This window comes from Plecotus auritus, assembly GCF_963455305.1.
Source record: "Plecotus auritus genome assembly, chromosome: 2".
NCBI lineage: Eukaryota > Metazoa > Chordata > Mammalia > Chiroptera > Vespertilionidae > Plecotus > Plecotus auritus.
The window spans coordinates 214,697,243-214,717,485 of record NC_137771.1 but is presented as its reverse complement, the minus strand read 5'-3'; the positions used below and the strand labels follow the sequence as shown (position 1 = coordinate 214,717,485).

At 38.0% G+C, this 20,243-nt stretch overlaps 1 protein-coding gene across 2 annotated transcripts in view; it reads right to left on the bottom strand.

Annotated features, from left to right (window-relative positions):
• NCAM2 (neural cell adhesion molecule 2) overlaps window positions 1-20,243 on the bottom strand; it is a 417,403-nt gene that overhangs the window by 82,439 nt on the left and 314,721 nt on the right. For both annotated transcript variants that reach the window (XM_080656219.1, XM_080656220.1), the window contains exon 9: window positions 17,580-17,730. In XM_080656219.1, coding sequence (XP_080512345.1) covers window positions 17,580-17,730 — 151 coding nt within the window. The remainder of the gene's footprint in view (window positions 1-17,579; window positions 17,731-20,243) is intronic.

Here is a 20,243-nt window from a genome sequence, read left to right as displayed (position 1 = left end):
CTAGACCACAGTTAAAATAAATAACAGTTAAGAGAAAATTGACAATATAGTATGTCATTTCATTGAAATAACCTAATTGTGAAGATATATAAATATGGGCCTTAATCTTGGTCCATTTAAGAACTTTGGCATAGTACAAATGTCAATCAATTATAATCTCTCTTTTTCAAATTTATTTTAGAGAGAGAAGGGGAGAGGGGGGAGGGAAAAAGGGGAGAGAGAAGAGGGGAGGAGGGGAGGTATGGAGGGAGGGAAGGAGGGAAGGAGGGAGGAAAATCCATCAGCCTCCTCCCACACGTGCCCTGACTGGTAATGGAACCTGCCATCCACAGACTATATATCAGATACATAACACAGGAATAAAAAACTAATGATCAAGTGATCATTTAAAAAGTTTTGTCCTATATATGATTTATTGTATGGTTTTTAATGCCAATCTCACACAGAAGTATGGAATGTTGATTAAATGTTTTTATGACAATAAGTTTTTACATTTTATTCTATTCAATCTTCTTGACCTTGTGAGTAAGGTGGTACCCTGTTGTAAGTAGGAAGGATCTGGATTAAGAGCTGTCAAGCTTATTCTAGTACCAAATTGTAGGTCTGGGATGTGAATGTAGGGTGATTTTAACTGCAGTCCATTATATTTCTATTCAACCTAGAATCAAAATTTTAATATTTGGTGCTAGCTACATTTTGCTGATGTGGACTCTATCATATATTATTGAGGGGAATATAGTTAACACAATTCCTTAGGGGAATAAAGAGCCTTCAAAAACTTTAATCTCAATTCTGTGATCTAGTCCTAGGTATTTCTACAAAGAGTAAGTTGAAATACTATCAAATATTTATAACAAGAAATTTTTAAATAAATTTTTATTGATTTCAGAGCGGAAGGGAGAGGGAGAGAGAGAAACATCAATGATGAGAGAGAATCATTGATCGGCTGTCTCCTACACGCCCCTTACTGGAGATCAAGCCCGCAACCAGGGCATGTGCCCTTGACTGCTGGAACTGAACCTGGGACCCTTCACTCCCTAGGCCCGTGGTCGGCAAACTGTGGCTCGCGAGCCACGCGGCTCTTAGGCCCCTTGAGTGTGGCTCTTCCACAAAATACCACGGGCTGAGTGAGTCTATTTTGAAGAGGTGGCATTAGAAGAAGTTTAAGTTTAAAAAATTTGGCTCTCAAAAGAAATTTCAATTGTTGTACTGTTGATATTTGGCTCTGTTGACTAATGCGTTTGCCCACCACTGCCCTAGGACAGTGCTCTCTCCACTGAGCCAAACTGGCTAAGGCAATATATCAAGGACTTTTAACACACTGTTATTTTAATAACAAAAACTCAAAATAACTTAATGTACTACAAAAGAGGACTGACTACATAAATAGTGACACATCTTGGCACTTGGGTGTCATGTCTGCTCACAATTACATTCTTGATGGCTTACCCAGGGTAAGACGCTTACTTGCTTCTCAAAAAAAATGTACATTAAACTTACTGGAAATTAGACAATTCTCAATTCAACAGTTCAGTTAAATTGAACAGAAGGTGTTTTTAAGATGAAAATAAAATAAAAAACTTTTGCAAGGCCTTGAAAGATTAAGTGAAAAATCTACTTAGGGAAGCAACTATAAGAGAAGCTAACTTTCTAATATTCAAAGTTAATAGCTAAGATTCTATCTATATCTACCTCTACTTATAAAAGATTTCATTACTGCTTAATATGTACAAAATATAATCTCTTTATCATTATAATATTCTAGGGAGATACTTATGAATACTTTATTTGAATAAAAATATAGCCGGATATGAAAATCATACATGCTAATAGAACTGTTAATAGTTGACTCACAGTCTACTTTGTCCACAATATGGCATCTGTGTGTATATGTATTATATTATAATTTAACCATAAATGTAGGGCAGGGTTGTTTTTTTATAAAAGTAATTGCCACTAATTACTTGCCTATGATCTTAGTGGGAATTTTATTCAGAATTACTGATGTTGAATGCAAACATGCTACAGGCTATCCACGCTACACTGAAAGCTACATTAAAAATGTTCTTTGTGGGGTGAGGCAACAGAATATAGATATTGCACATCTACAATATAACAGAAACTAGGTTCCTGTACATTATATGTTTTGTAACTATCAAAACAGTAGCAAGACAACCATATTCAGTGGCACCAGATGGGCAGGTCTGACATCCATTGTTTGAAGAAGGATGTGACTGGGAAAGACAACACGTGAGGACTACAGCCTAAGAAAGATGCAGCTATATCTCACCTTAATAAATCAAAAATAGTAACTTCCACAAAATTAGGCCTTTACAGAAAAGTAGGCCTTTTGCATTATAGGAGGCTTCTCAAGTTGCATGGAGGAAATAAATTTTGCCAGTTAAAAAAATAAGAAAATTCAGAGGAGTAGAGAGGAATATGGCATCGGCAGTAAATATCACTTTAATAAGTTAATATTTCTATTTTATTATTATTACTTTAAGTCTCACCTGAGGATATTTTTCAATTGATTTTTAGAGAGTGGAAGAGAGAGGGAAAGACAAAGCGAAATAGCAATGTGAGAGAAACACATTGGTTGGTTGCCTCCTGCATGTGCCTCCGACCAGGGCCTGGAGAAGAACCTGCAGCCAAGGTATGTGACCATGACCGGAATCGGACCCGGGAACCTTCCGTTCAAAGGCCGATGCTCTCCAGGCGTCCTCAAACTACGGCCCGCGGGCCACATGCGGCCCGCCGAGGACATTTATCCGGCCCGCCGGGTGCCGCTGCCTGTCCTGCTTAGCAGCCGACGCGTCCCGGGCCCGCAGTGCGCATAGGAATTTGTTCATGGTTGTTTTTTTTTTTTAAACTATAGTCCGGCCCTCCAACGGTCTGAGGGACAGTGAACTGGCCCCCTGTTTAAAAAGTTTGAGGACCCCTGCATCCACTGAACCAAACCGGCTAGGGCAATAAGTTAATATCTTTAAAATTGGAGAATGCACGAGAGGAAATAATATGAGGTGCTCGGTGGTGAAAATTTTGGGAAGTAAATTATTTAGGCTCCCATATGTTCTACGTAATGATTATATGATTAATAAAATGTATGCATTACTTCATAGACTGTAAGAAGATGGTATGTCAAGCTGTCTATAAAATGGATACAGACTTTAAAAACCAAGGAACTAAGTTCACTTAGCTGTCATCACAATGGGAAGATCTCTAAAGGGAAATTATTTTGATTTTATTAAATGGCAGCTGGTTCGGCAGAAAGCCGAGCTGGATCACTTCAGCATTCAGAAGCGCTTATATCCAGACCTCGACTGACTCTCGTATTTCAAGTTTCCAGCATAAGAAGAAAGAACAAAAGTGTACCACCATCTGAATCTGTCACTTTCTCAAAGTTGGGGTCAGGAGAGTCATATTCCAGCTGCAGCAGGAGACATCAAAGAAACGTTTAAGGCTGCCTTCAGACTTGGTGACAAGTTTCTCCTGTTTTGATCAATGCGCTTCGTGTTTTATTAATTTCTTCACCTTATTGCTGGGACTTAGAGCTGAATGTGCAGCCCGCACTCATCACTACATTCCTGTCACTGTCCAAGGCTTCCTGACTTGATTACTTGCTTCGGACGAGCTTTCATTCACTTTCTCTTATCATTTCCTCTCAGGCTGGGCAGGCTGTTTGTTCTGAACAGGGTTTAGTTGTGGTTGGTACCTGTGACCTGAGTCAAGTCTTACTTCTTGCTGAGTGCTGGCCTGAATTTCTGAATGCTGTCTGCTCATGAGAGGACTGAAGCTGATGACAAAATACAACACAGGCACTGGCAACTACAATATAAAAATATCTGACCTGAATTCCCATTTTTATGAATAACAGAATCAGGGAACTCACCAAATAAATTCACTATACACTATCCATTTTGTGAATCAAATTGAAAAGCATGATCATGGTAAGACTTACAAATAATGAAAAATAAACTTAAGTCTTTTAAAATCATATTGATAACACCGTATTGTCCTTGTAAAACAGTATTTCACACTCTCCAAATAATTTACATGTTGTGGTGAAATATTGTCCTTTTCTAGTCATCATACTCTGTGGTATACAATTTTAAATATTTTCTTCTTTAATATTAGATTTTTAAGAACCACAAATAATAGCAACAATTATTGGAATGTGTAATAAAATATTCTATTTTAAAAGCTTTGGCACTCGCCCTAGCCAGTTTGGCTCAGTGGATAGAATGTCAGCCTGTGGACTGAAGGGTCCTAGGTTCCATTCCGGTCAAGGGCATATGCCTAGGTTGTGGGCTCGATCCCCAGTAGGGGGCGTGCAAGAGGCAGCCAATCAATGATTCTCTCTCATCACTGATGTTTCTTTTTCTCTTCCCTTCCTCTATGAAATCAATAAAAATATATTTAAAAAAAATTTAAAAAGCTTTGGCACGCATTCCTCACCAATAAATCACAATATATAAAAATACCATTCACTTCTCTGCATTGCCATGACTATACCCATGTTCAAGGCCATAATCATTACGTGGCCAACTTTAGAAGCCCTCTCCTCCCTGGCTGACTGGCCTACCAGTTTCCCTTTTAAGATCATATCGCTATCCTGCTTAAAATTTTCTATAAGATTCTCTACACACTTCTTAAATCAAAATATTTTATGATAGCTTTATAAAGTTCTACATTAGCTGGCCTATACCTTTTCTCTGGCCTTGTCAACATTTGGGTTAACTTGGTTCCTCAAACTGTAATCATTCCTAACCTTTCCTGCTTTCAGCCCCTTGCCTACCTGTCTCATCCATCTAATCACTTTTTGATGTATTTCATCTTAATGTAGTTGTGTGTTCCGTATCCCTAATGGAAGCATAAATCCCATGAGGGCAGGACAACGTTGCCTTTCCTACAGTTCTGTGCAGCACCTGAATTTATATTTGATGCTCAGTACGTACTCAGTGAATAACAAATGAATGAATGAAGACCCAGGATAAGTATGTATTCCAGATGTCAGCACTCCATTTAACTGGAGAGGAAAAGCATACAGGTATTTGTTTGACTTTTCTAAAATCACAGAACTTAGGACTTCAGTGCAGTGTTAATTCTATAGCAATACATTTTCTTTCATAGACCCTTATTGCCTATTTGGTGAAGAAGCCAGCCCCTTAAATTAGCTAAAAATTAACTGTACACTTTCTTATATATCTAAAATACCTTGATGCTCTGTTCAGTCATTAAGTTTTCTCATTTGATTTATGATGAGGGAAACTACCCAAGGAATAAAAGCTAATATATCCTTTGGCACATTTAGAGGATAATTTAATTAATAATTTCATAGATCTAGTTCTGCTGTACGTTCACTCTTATGCCGAATCAGCTACAGCAATTAACTAGATTCACTCCATGTGTCGTGGGAATTCTAATGGCTACATGGAATGCTAAGTTAGATGTGTGTTTATTGCCCACTTAACCATAGTACTAGATGTGCATTTTCCATACTAAATTTGAACAACCAAATTATACATAAATCTCAGCATACTTTATGACCCTAGAGTTACTAGCATAATTTATATTGAGATATGCCTATATTTGAATTCTTAGCACATACTTTAACTGTTATTAGCAATATAAGTATTACTGGTTATAAGAGAAGTTTGAATATAAAGTAAATTAATCCTCTTTTTATATTTTTCTTCTTTCCTTGTCTTAATATTTCTCCTCCTTAAATCATAGATATAAATATTAATAAAAGTATTTTACTACTTAAGGCTATTTATCCTCTATTGTTGCGTTATATATTGAATTTTCTGTAAATAGCTATGCTATTTTAAATACTATATCATTACTATGAATATTTTCATATATAAATGTAGGAAACAAAGCTTCAGTGAATCTTACCTTAAAATTTCCTGAGTCATCAAAAAAAGTGTTGGTCCCAGGGATATAACAGTGTTAAAATTATTTTATTAATAAAAACTAGAGGCCCGGTGCATGAAATTTGTGCACGGGGGGGGGGGGGGGGGGCCTCAGCCCAACATGCACACTCTCCAATCTGGGACCCCTCGGGGGATCGGGCCTAAACTGACAGTCGGACATCCCTCTCACAATCCGGGACCACTGGTTCCTAACTGCTCACCTGCCTGCCTGCCTGATCCCCCCTAACTGCCACCTCTGCCAGCCTAGTCACCCCCAACTGCCCCCCACCGGCCTAGTCAACCCTAACTGCCCCTCCGCCGGCCTGGTCACCCCTTACTGCCCTCCATGCCAGCCTGGTTGCCCCCAACTGCCCCTCTGCTGGCCTAGTCACCCCTAACTGCCCCTCTGCTGGCCTGGTCACCCCTTACTGCCCCCCATGCTGGCCTGGTTGTCCCCAACTACCCCCCACACCGGCCTGGTCACACCTCACTGCCCCCCCTCTGCTGGCCTGATCGCCCCTCACTGACGCCCCCTGCTGGCCTGGTTGCCTCCAACTGCCCCCCCTGCAGGCCTGGTCACCCCACACAGCCTTTTTGGTCATCCGTTTGGTTGCGATGTTTGCTTAGGCTTTTATATATATAGGTAATGTTGTTTCCTCAGAATCTGTCTGATTTAGCAGTAGCACAGTTTGTAACTTATGTAATTTGGTTTATTAATGTGAAACAACTTCAGTGTGTCACTCTATTAAAGTTGAAAAAAACTATCAAGTAAAATGTAAATATTTCATTTATTGACTTAATTTGATATCTGTCCTTAAGTTTGTATATAGCTCTACAAACTTAATTCATTTCTTAAACTTCACAGTTCAATCAAGCTTTTATGACTTAAAAAACAACAATCAAAAGCAAACTAAAAAATTTCTACTATTTTATTTTATAGTGAGTGGTTGTGCATCCAATAATGCTACCTATTATATGCATTAGGGAATATCTGGGTCACAACAATAGAAAACAAAAACTCTCAATATTCAGAATTATTGCCTGCATAATAACAATAATTACAACATTAGAAATAATAATGATGATGATAATAGCTAACAGAGTGCTTGTGACCTGTCAATGCATGTTATGTAATTAAATTACTCACAATTACATTACATTAGGTATGGTTATTATCACATTTTACTTTATATTTATCATGTCTTAGTTGGAAGACTAAAATGTAGGAAATTTTGTAACCCTTTTCTACTTCACTTTAAGTTTCTTGAATGAAAATTGGTAACGATTGTCACATATTTATAACTTTCCAATAACCATAATACTATTAATTGGAATTAGGTCACAATTACTTTCTGTTTAACTGCTGTTTAATTGACATATATTTTATTTTTAATGTGCATTCAATTAAAACACCTTTTTAATTTAAAGAGGTAAACTATCATCAAAATTTAATTATTTTTACATAACTAGAGCAAAATATTTTGAGCTATATGGAGAAAAGTAAAGCAATTCAGTTATGATTGGAAATTAATCATATGTGATACATTTTCAGAGCACTGCATCATAGTAAACAAAAAAAAATGTACAGCTCCTCCTAAAATAATAGTTTATTGACATGGGTCTTCATTTTTAGACAGTATTTGGGGGGAAGAGGGCTAAAAATGTGTACTTTTTGTTTTTGTTTCCCCATGATAAACTAGCATATATTAAGCATTAATCAATATTAATTTAATGAATGAATATGGTAATAAATATAAAACAGATGGTAGTATACTGCTATGCACAATCCTATATGATAAAACCCTAATATGCAAATCGACCAAAAGGGGGAACGACTGCGCACTGACCACCAGGGGGCAGGCGCTCAATGCAGGAGCTGACCCCTGGTGGTCAGTGTGCTCCCACAGGGGGAGTGCTGCTCAGCCAGAAGCTGGGCTCACTGCTGGCAAGCGCAACAGCGGTGGCAGGAGCCTCTCCCACCTCCCAGGCAGAGCTAAGGGAGCGGGCCTAAGCTGGCAGGCGGACATCCCCTGAAGGGTCCAGGCTTGCGAGAGGGTGCAGGCCAGGGGGAGGGACCCTCCTCCCCCAGTACATGAATGTCATGCACTGTGCCTCTAATTGTATTATAAAAATTTTTTTATAATAAAATTAATAAATTTTAAAAATCAGAACAATTAAATTAAAAGTATACAGAAGCAAGGACACATATAGTCCAAATGAGTAATGCTGTATATAACAAAGATTTAATCGAGGAAGCATTTCTTTAACCTTCTTTGTTCATTTAAAAATGTTTTATTGTTATTGTCAATTTGGTTAAAAGGGTAACCAAGTAGTTTCTGTCATCATTTGAGGAGAATTATGCTTGTATGCCACAGAGTTTGGATTGTTTACTATGTATAATTATTGTGCCATCAGCTGATGATGTATCTCACTGCATTGGGTTATTTTTTCTCTTTCACCCTTTTCACTGTTTGCCGTATTATATATAATGCTGCTTTGTTTTGTCTATTATTGGGTTCCCTTGTTAGGAAGTAAGGTCCATAAAGTAAGGTGTTTGCTTGCTTTGTTGAATTCTATATACTCAACACCTGGAGAAGTGCTTGGTGTATAGTACTTGCCCGATAAAAATTGTTGAATTAGAACAATGTAATTAAGATCCTAACCTAATTCATAAAATCATGGGCTTAGATCCATCTCTTCTTTTCAAATCAGGAAATTAAAGCTTGGATTAAGTAAAATAAATTGACCAATCTCCTAGGATTAGATCTAGAAGATTCACTAAAGTCTAAACATAGTTGCTAATACTATGCTTTTGAAAAATCTATTTTCGTAAAGCACGATATATTAGAAAACTGCCATCTGGTTTAAATCACCACAAACTATGAGCTAGCTCAAGTCAGTAGATATATATCAATACATAGACAATAGGAGGTAGAACGAGTCCTTGCCTCTGTTCCACTGAAACTAAGAACTCAGAGGATTCAAGGGTTTATGGCCACAGAGTTCTGGCTAATTGGATTCAAGGTTTGGACTGGTCTTTTTCAAGAATCAAGTACCTTAACTTTTGTGGCCATGTTATTCTACACTAAGGTATAAAGCGGTAAATCCAAGCTGAATCTATTGGCAAGAGGTCCTAGGGAGGAGAAGGAAGTAGGTCAGTGCCTGTTCTCTGCTCTCCATCATATGAGGACAGAACTAGAAAACAGCATTCTGTAATCAGAAAAAGCTCTCACCACAACCCAGTCTCCCCACGCCCTGCCTCCCCTCCACCTCTGTGCTGGCACCCTGACCTCAGACTTGCAGTCTCTGACACTATGAGAAGTAAAATTCTGTTGTTTATAAGCTGCAGAGTCTATGGTACTTTGCTGTAGCAGCCCAGACAGAGTAAAAGGCAGTAAAAAGTCTGCCATAGGTCTTCATGAAATTTTCAGGATCTTCAAGATGACAAAACTCAGGGAAGTAAGTCCCAGAAGGCTTGGTATGATGTAATCTCAGATGTTATTTCAGCGGGCAGCTTCACCCTGTGAAATTCTGCACCAGTTCTGTCTGTGAGGTAGCCTTCTCTATCAAATCAAGAAAGCTCACAGCAAAGGACTGAATGTATGTGCCCTACCCGCACCCGACAATCATGCCTTGAAGTGCTATTACTCAACGTGATGGTATGTAAAGGTTGTGGGGGGGTTACAAAGTGATTAGTTTTAAAGGAAGTCATAAGGGTGGAGCCCCAGGATGGGATTAATGCCCATAATGAAAGGGAGAGCCAGAATGGCAGGGCTCAGTGGATGAGCATCAACCTATGAACCAGGAGGTCACGGTTTGATTTCCCATAGGACAAAAGTTGTGGGCTGGATCCCCAGTGTAGGACATGCAGAAGGCAGCCAGCCTATCAATGCTTCTCTCTCATCATTGAGGTTTTGATCTTTCTCTCACTCTCCCTTCCTCTATGAAACCAATAGAAATATATTTTTAAAAAGGAAAGGAATAAACCGGAGGTGTCTCTCTTTGTGTGCACATGTACTAAGGAAAGGCCAGGTGAGGACATACCAGCAAGAGGGCCTCACCAAGAACCTCACCAGGCTGGTATCCTGATCTTGTACTTCCAGCCTCCAGAACCATGAGAAATACATGCCCTTTTAAAAGGTACCCAGTCTATGGCATCCTATCTAATAAAAGAGTAATATGCAAATTGACCATCATGCCAAGACACAAGATGGCCACCACAAGATGGCCAGCAGGGGAGGATAGTTGTGGGCAGTTGGGGGGGACCAGGTCTACAGTGGGGGGCAGTTAGGAGTGACCGGGTCGGCAGAGGAGGGCAGTTGGGGGGGGGACCAGGCCTGCAGTGAGAGGCAGTTGAGGGGGGGGGGACCTGGCCTGCAATGGAGGACATCTGGGGGACCCAGGCCTGCAGGGGAGGGCAGTTGGGGGAGACCAGGCCTGCAGGGGAGGGCAGTTGGGGGGGCAGGCCTGCAGGGGAGAGTAGTTGGGGGGACCAGGCCTGCAGGGGAGGGCAGTTATGGGGGGACCAGGCCTGCAGTGGGGGGCAGTTGGGGGGGATCAGGCCTGGAGTGGAGGATAGTTGGGGGGACCCAGGCCTGCAGGGGAGGGCAGTTAGGGGCAATCAGGCTGGCCTGGGAGCAGTTAGGTATCGATCAGGCTGGCAGGGGAGTGGTTAGGGGGTGATCAGGCTGGCAGGCAGAAGTGGTTAGGGGCAATTAGGCAGAGGCAGGCGAGCGGTTGGGAGCCAGCAGTCCTGGATTGTGAGAGGGATGTCCAACTGCCCATTTAGGCCTGATCCCACCAGGCCTAAATTATAAATGGGCAATCGGACAGTGCAGGCTAGGCTGAGGGACACCCCTCCCCCCATGCACGAATTTCATGCACCGGGCCTCTAGTTTTATTATAACATCCCAAACTCAGACAGTCATTGTGCCAGTGAGAACTAAGATCCCTGGGCAAGGTGCTCATGCCAGAGAAACGGTGAAAGCTGTGGTAAATTAGAGGCAGGGTTCCATATTTCTGGGCAATTAAGTTAAGCAGGTGCCAAGAGACAGTGATAAATCCAGAAGTTACAGAAAATGACTAGTTTAATATAACTGTTTGATAAGTGCTTCTTTATCTGTAAGGTTTATCCTTTCAAAGGTTGGATATTTCCTAATAGTCCTTAAGAATGTTTTATTACTATAATTTCTGAAGTACGTTTTAACAACATTGGACTTGAATGAAATGATATCTGTCAGATTTAGATAAAAATGTGATAAAACTAGAATAATTGATAGCATCTGTGCATGTGAGAAATGGGATATTTCAGATATTCCTTGAGGATTCATGGAAAGTTTGGGTTAAAAAAAATGCAGCCAAATGGGAAAATATTTTTCACCTTTCTCTTTTAATATTGTATTCTTTTTATCTGCTTGTTATACAGATAAACTTTGTATTTCTCCCAGATGCTGTCCTTGAAATTATCATACTGGATATAAAGCCTAAATAGTGGCTGGCATTAGAACCAATTTATTTCTGCAAATGAGCCATCCCCTTTAAAGTTTCCACAGCTTAAATGTATTATGGTGAGTGAAAAAGATAGAGTCATGAGACAAGATTTTAATCATGGGTTTAAAATGTGTATCTGCTACACCATGGAGTTTTTCTAACATCTAAGTGTTTACTGAGGTAATTTTCTTTAAATGTTAAAATCATGTTCACATCTTATTTGCCTCATCCTGTACATGCAGCCAATCATGCTACTAGAATCATTGTTGAGATTGTAAAACTTAAAGAAAGATAAAGCAAAGATTTATTTGTTTAAACTTTTTAAAAATATATATTTTATTGATTTCAGAGAGGAAAGGAGAGGAACAGAGATATACAACATCAATGATGAGAGAGAATCATTGATCGGCTGCCTCCTGCATGCCCCACTCTGGGGATAAAGCCCGCAACCCAGGCATGTGCCCTGAGCTGGAATCCAACCCAGGCCCTCTGGTTCATAAGTCAACACTCAACCACTGAGACATACTGGCTGGGTAGCAAAGACTTATTAATTCTAGGAATGCATGAAAATATGAAAGCAACATGAATCTGTGTTATAAGATTATCCCTATAGCCATAAAATGGTTCTAATATTGCTAACAACATTTATACCACAGGAAAAAATGCATATAAATATTGCTATTATGTCTAACATGGACTAAAAACAAGTGTAGAGAGTTCAATGAGAAAAAAATGTAAATGAAAAATTCAATACATCTTAACATGCATTGTTACCATGTTACTGTTAAATTTATCACATAAAATAATTAACTCTAGTTAATTATTACCTATTATTAGTTAATAGGTAATATGTAATGAGTACCTAGTCACAAAACTTAATAACATTCTAATTGTAATCAAACGTACTATGTAATCGGTGCTTATTGCATTAAAACACATATAACACCCATGTTATTGCTTTTGTTTTATAAATTGGAACGTTAGTTCAACTCTTGCTTCTTAGTGAGGGTAATGCCTTTGTAATATTGAAAATGAACTGGCAGGAAGCCAAGGACTCTGGTGTAGATGAATTACAAAAGAGGTTTTGAATTAAAAAAATAAAAAGGTTTAATCTCCTAAAAACCTTAAGTTTAGTGCTATTATAGTAAATGTGGTAGGTGTCAAATAGTAAATGGCTTGATTCTTTCCCACTCATTCTTGGCAATATTATATTGTAGATATTTGAATCGGGCAGTAAAAACTATTCTAGTAAGATTTTCTTGTGTGAAATTGTGTAATATCTTCATAATTTTCATAGTTTCTATAGTGCTTTGATTTAAAGATGTAGAATAAAAATATTCTTACCACTTCTAAAATCAAATTTTAATTTAAAACATCTCATGACATTCCATGTAAGATACTGAAAGTTTTAATACTATGGATTATAAGTTTGTTGCTAAATAAAATATCCTATCTTATCACAGGTTTTAATTACCAAGAAATAAGCTTATTAGTTAGTCAATGCTAATCATAGCTATGAAGTTGCAACAGCCAACCCAAATTTCTACTAATCTTCCTTTGAAAAAAGTATAGGACTTACTACAAACTAGAGACCTGGTGCACAAGATTTGTGCATGGGGGTGGGGTTGTCCCTCAGCCCAGCCTGCAGCCTCCTCCAATCTGGGATCCCTCTCACAATCCAGGACTGCTGGCTCCCAACTGCTCACCTGCCTGCTTGCCTGACTGCCCCTAACCGCTTCTGCCTGCCAGCCTGATCACACCCTAACCACTCCCCTGCCAGCCTGATCAATGCCTAACTGCTCCCCTTCTGTCCTGATTGCCCCTAACTGCCCTCCCTTGCAGGCCTGGTCACCCTCAACTGCCCTCCCCTGCTGGCCCAGTCACTCCTAACTGCCCTCCTTTGCCAGCCTGTTCACCCCCAACTGCCCTCTTCTGCAGGCCTGGTCGCTCCCAACTGCTATCCCCTGTAGGCCTGGTTGCCCCTAACTTCCCTCCCCTGCAGGCCTGGTCACTCCTAACTGTCCTCCCCTGCAGGCCTGGTTGCCCCCAACTGCACACCTCTGCAGGCCTGATCAACTTCAACTGCCCTCTTTTGCAGGCCTGGTCCCTCCCAACTGCCCTCCCCTGCTGGTGTGATCGCCCAAAAGTGCCCTCCCCTGCAGGCCTGAACACCCCCAACTGCCCTCACTTGCAGGCCTGGTCCCTCCCAACTGCCCGCCCCTGCTGGACATCTTGTGGCGGCCATTTTGTGTCCACATGGGGGCAGCCATCTTGTGTGTTGGAGTGATGGTCAATTTGCATATTACTTTTTATTAGATAGGATAGAGGCCTGGTGCACGGGTGGGGTCAGCTGGTTTGCCCTGAAGGGTGTCCCGGATCAGGGTGGGAGTTCCCTTGGGGCGTGGGGCGGCCTGGGTGAGGGGCCTGTGGTGGTTTGCAGGCTGGCCACGCCCCCCAGCGACCCAAAGCAGAGGCCCTGGTATCTGGGATTTACTTATCTTCTATAATTGAAACTTTGTAGCCTTGAGCAGAGCCAAGCCTCCTGCTTGCTCCATGGCTGCAGCCATTTCTGTTGGGATTTATTTATCTTCTATAATTGAAACTTTGTAGCCTTGAGTGTAGGCCTGGGCCAGCCAGGGTGTGCAGAAAGCTTGGCTTTCTCCATTTCTGGGGAAACCCAAGCCTCCTGCTAGCTCTGTGGCTGCAGCCATCTTGGCTGGGGTTAATTTGCATGCTCACTCTTGATTGGCTGGTGGGCGTGGCTTGTGGGTGTAGTGGAGTGATGGTTAATTTGCATATAACTCTTTTATTAGATAGGATATCGGTATTATCAACAAAAACTGTTCAAACTTTCCTAATATAATTACACTAATTTACAAGAAAGATAACTGAAAGAGTAGAGCAGGCTAAATTTTAAATTATAACTCTAATTACATATTCCAAATGATTATTTAACACCAAAACTCCCAAATAGAACTAACTTTAGACAAATGATAGCAGTGTGACATTTTCTCTATTTATACTACATTAATATAATTTGAACTTTAGCAATTAAAACAGTCAAAATAAATAATTATATTACTTTCTACTTAAGTATAAAGTCTTCTTTCATTAACATATTTATATGACCTCTAAGTAGGTTTTACAACATTATATTCTTCTACTATAATGTTTTATCTGATTCAATTTTAATAAACTATAGTTAGTACCTAGAAAGCAATAACTTCAAATATATATAATAGAGAAGAAGTTAGGCAAGTATATGGGCAAATTAATATCATGTTAAAGCTAAACTTTATTCTTAAATGTAGTATTAGGATGGAATAGTGAACTAGACTCCTAACATAACTTAGTATTGTCCTTGATTTCATTAGTAAATTTAATTGTGAAAAATAGAGAATTCTAATTGACATATATGAAGAAATATTATAAGAACCTAGATTAATAAAAGAGGAAGCTAGACTCCTACAGACTCATAATTTGTAATGGATATTTAAAAGATATTCATCATGGTGGAAAAACAAGAGAAGACAGCTTAAATAGAGCATTCATATATAGGTAAGATCTACAAGAGAACTCCTTTTATTTGGAGATTTAAACAAAAGAGAAGAAAAAAGCATGTCATTAGAATGAATGATTCAATTTCAATTATGTACTTATTAATAATCAAATATAAGACATTTTATTTTGCTTTACTGAAATTCAGTCTATATTAGAACTAACCCTGTATAGGTAATAGGTACTATTAAAAACTCTGAACATCTAACTGTAAACTTCAATTAAAGCTAGCCTATCCCGCAATTCAAAATTGAAATTATTTGCATATGTAGAACTTATTACACTTTCTAGGAATATTTAGGTTGGTGCAAAAATAAAAATGTCAAATCAAATAAAATTGACTATATTGATAGTCTGAAGGAGAAAAAAGAAACTCAACTTCTATTAGGACTTTGCAATTTAAACAATCTTTTGATCAGTGTGATGATTCAAAAATAAATAAAAATGAAAGCTGAAAAAAACAAATAAAGGGAAGAAATAAATGAAAAACTGCTGAATATGGAAACTAAGACAATTATGTTTTTGTCTCCAAGAATTAAGGATACCAAATATTTTTATGGTTTAAAGTTGCATTAAAAATATTACATATATATATATATATATATATATATATATATATATATATATATTACACACACACACACACACACACACACACACACACACACTATAAGCCTATGATAGTCTATCTTCCCTACTGGTAAAAACCAAAATCTCTAGAAATAACATACAACAGAAACAAAAACAGTAACAATAAAAACTACCTAAGCCTTCTGTTGCGTAAACAAAATCTTATGGAGGAGAATGAAAACTAGCTTCCCACTTTTTCTTTTTTCCCTCATGGCGTTGTGTATGGGCCAGGCTCTAGTTGAGGAGCTTCAAAGTGATTCTGGAGCTAACATTTTTCCGTAAGTACAGAGGTATCTTGGAAATAATCCAGTATAGGTTGAATAGTGTAGAGGTAATTCCAGAGAGGAGTTGAAAAGGAGATGCCATGATTCTGTGTACGTAACCACAGAAATCCCAGTCTAACGACAGATACAAACTTGAATAGCAAAGACTTTAGGAGTCAACTGAGATTTGAATCACTGCTCACAGGAGGCAACACACAACTTAGGGGTGATTACCTGCTTAAAAACATCTTTTCCAGATGGTGTCAAATTACCCAGAGTCTGCACAACACAGTATTTACAGTTCAGGACAGAATTCAATAATTCTTGCTATTTAATGAGTCTGGAGAATAAGACCAATTCTAATGGGAAAGGGTAACCAACTTATACACATTCCAACATGGCATGAATATTTCACCTTAAGAATTTACAAACAAAGAGAAAAGCAAATCTAAAATATATAGAACAATTGAAATAATAAAGATAAAACCAAAATCCAAAAACTAGAAAAAATATATATAATTGAAAATACAAATTAGTAAAGGCAAAAACTAAAGCTTTGTAAAGATCAACAATATTAGTAAACCCTTAGCTATAAAAGACTTTTCAATAAGTCTGCTAAATGATTCATGTGTATATATGGAAAGATAATACATACTGACTCTACAGAAATGCACGCCAAATGAATCATTGACCTTAATATAAGATCAAAATCAACAAAACATTAAAAGGAAAGCTTAGACATAAATTGTTTAATTGGTCTTTCCATTAATTTCTAGACAAGCAGTTTATAAATATCTAAAATAATATAGATTTGTTTGCGTCTATTCTGAGGAAATATTTGCTTTCTAGAGTTCTCAATTAGAAAATGCATCTTGTTTCACAATTACCATCATATTATATCAATATTAATGAAATAGAAATTATCTAGTAGAAACATTTTGTCAATAGGAGTATCTTATACATTTCCACTAAGAAAGCTATTTCCTTTCAAGTATCAGAGAACCTACAACACTGATGATTCCAAAATATTTATTAAGAATAATGTTAAATTTTTCCCTTCTTAAAAACATGTTTAACAAATTATTCCAAAATCACATGCAATAACTTAAGATTGGGTGTTTAGGCTCCATGTACATTAGCCCTCACACTTCCCAAATTTAACAGTTATAAATTTTTATAATTATTTAATTTCTCTCTTTGTCACAGTCCCTACTTTCAGACTATAAACATTATTTTGATAAAAATATAAGTACTGATATATTCAACCACTTAAAAATACTATACCATATCTTATGAGCATGTAAAATAATGCAACAAACAGCTTAAATAAGAAATAAAAACTCTCACTTCCTATGTGAGGCACAGGAGTGTTAATATTATAATAAACAGATGGAAATCTAAGGAAATGTTGACCTATCACCAATAACTAATAATAACTAATAATATAGTTCATTTGCTATTGTGTTTCAGTTTTAACATTAATGATTATCAGGATAAGCAGTATTGAGATCATTAAATATATACTAGTACAGCACTGTTTAATGTCCCATAACATCCACTAGATGTCTCCAATAACTGGCTTTGAGCAGCTATGTTCTTTCTAAAGCTATACATTAACTACTGAGAGACAAACTACATAGGCATTTGGATCTTCCTGTAAAAATTTATATTTTTCAAAGCAGAGAAAGTTCTTTGGTAAGCATGCAAAATGAAAATGACTTACATTCGATATCAAGGTACATGCTCTTTTGGTGCCCTCCGATTCTACTCGCAGCTTCACAGTCGTATCTCCCCGAATCGGACAACTTCACATCTTTAATCTGCAGGGATGAGCTTCCGTGCTGCCCTTTGACTTCCAGACGGCCATCTGGGCTCTGTTTACATCGAGTCGGGAAAAAGAAAGATTTTATGTTTCTTCTGTGTAAAATGATGACAAACACATGGTATTTATGATATACTCAGTAAACAAAATGAATTCTTACCAGCATTCAATTGTGTATGTGTGTTTTCCCCCAAAATCTAGTGTTTCTCTGTTTATGACTTATAATTTCTAGCTTATGCATTTTACCTGTCCACTTGCTAGCAGGGAGACTGACAGTAGGAAAACTTACACACATATTTTAGCAATATCTTTTACTTAGTATGCTCTTTGCTCTTTAAAAAACTTGCATGTTCTTCCAGGAAGGGTTTTGTTGGCTTCCAATTATGTTCTATGCAAACATAACCACACAACAACAATGACTTCAATTCTGCCTAAAACCTACGAATGAAAATGATATGCCTACGGCACTTCAGTTTCATATCCACCATGTAAGGAGAACGTACCAAGACTTATAAAAATAAAAGCCTTCAGGAAATTATAGTTTTCATTTTTTAATAAAAGCAACAGTACTGTTCATAAGCATAATTAACACCAGATGCATCATAGACAAAATATTAAGACATAGCACTATCAAACTCACTTTTAGGGATTCAGTGTAAACTATATGAAGATGATTAATTACTTACTCTGTGAATATTGACTCAAATAAAGGAACTGCTTATAATCCAATACTCTATAGATTATATTTCAAATAAGAATTAATTATTGTGTGCAACAAAATCAGCATAGCTAGAAGTGTCTTAAATCATTTAAATACATTTATGGGATACATATTGAAACAGAGATGGTTTCTTCATTGAATTTTACTTCATACTGTCAGAAAATATATTGAGTTTTTAGCATTTTATAATGTACTTGAAATATACTGTACTATTATTGGTTCAGTTATTTTCAATATTTGAGGTTTTAGTGCCCCATAAATTATTTTATGCCATATATGTATTATAATATATGTATATTATGTAACAATATGATAGTTGTTTAATTTTCTATATGACTGAAATTCAATTAAATTTTAATACATTCATGTACTTTATATTACTAAAATTTGGCATTTAATAATTTTTCTTTATTAATACCAAAAGACTATTTTAAAGTTCTTTTTTCAAACATCAAGTTGATTGGTGCAGAGTATGATTACTTTTTCGCTTTTTAATTTTATACAGGCATGCGATTATTATATCATCATAGCAGTCACTCAATTTATTTATTATCAGAAAAAATAGTCTTCAAAAACAAAGAAGAACATACTAGCAATGCATTATGCAACTTACATCAGAATTTCTAGGCCAACTATATGTTCCCCACTTCCGAGTATTGCTAAAAAAATAATAAGGTGAGGTATTCAAGCAGAAGGACCTTCTTTTCTGCCAACGTTTAACATGTTCAACTGCCAAGTTCATTTACTTAATTGAGAGAAAAGGAGGGGGGAAAAAGCCAAACTTCACAAAAGTTCAACTCAGAATGAATAAACCCAAAAGCAAAATGGCACCTGGCTGGTGTTGCTCAGTAGTTGAGCGCTGACCTATGAACCAGGAGGTCACGGTTAGATGTAAGGACACATGCCCAGGTTGCAGACTCCATACCCAGTGTGGGGTGTGCAGGAGGCAGCTGATCGATGATTCTCTCTCATCTTTGATGTTTATATCTCTCTCCCTCCTCCTTCCTCTCTGAAATCAATAAAAATATATTTTAAAAAACATACCCAAATTGCCCATTTGTTATAAAGGTAAGTTAGCTTCAGTAACTACTAGGGTGTTCTTTGGTCCTTCCCTCACTGCACCACTGTCCACCACTGGACCTAAGTGAGCTATCCTTTCCTCCTTATGCACTGACTTCCCTTGGTTTTCAAAAACCTGCACTCCAATTTCTCTGCATTTCACCTCTCTGACTACTCCTTTCTCTCAGCTGCAGTCTCCTCTCTCCCTGTGGTCCTGCATTCTGTCCTGGATTCTGTTCGCTCTTCAGTTAATATGCTCTGCTCAGTCACATCTGCAGGGGTGACTTTTAGTCACTCCCTTTCCAGCCAGGAGCTCTCTTTCCCTGGAGCTTCAGAGCCAGATATCTCACTTGCAGGACTCGTCCCTCTGACATGGATCTCAGTTGGCATGTGCAGACCTGAACGCATCACCCCCTCACCCGGCATCACCCCCTCACCCGGCATCACCTGCTCTCCCCCGCAGACTTTCTTCCCATGAAACATACCAATTATTTTCCATGACCCACGCTATACCTGTCCTCAGTCTTGGGTTAGTTTCTGAATCTTTATCTACGTATATTCCCAATTATGATAAATCACAGTTGATCATCTTGTTCTACATAATCATTTCTAATTGTCAGCAACTGTTTGGTAGACCTATCTGTTCTGCGCTTTCCCCATTTACAGTCTCAATGGTGCTGCTGTGTTGAAAGGATATTGACAGGCGTCTCAGCTTTTCAGAGAGAACAATCACACTGAGGCTGAATGTGACCGAAAAAGACTCCCTGACTCTGCAAAAGTCATCA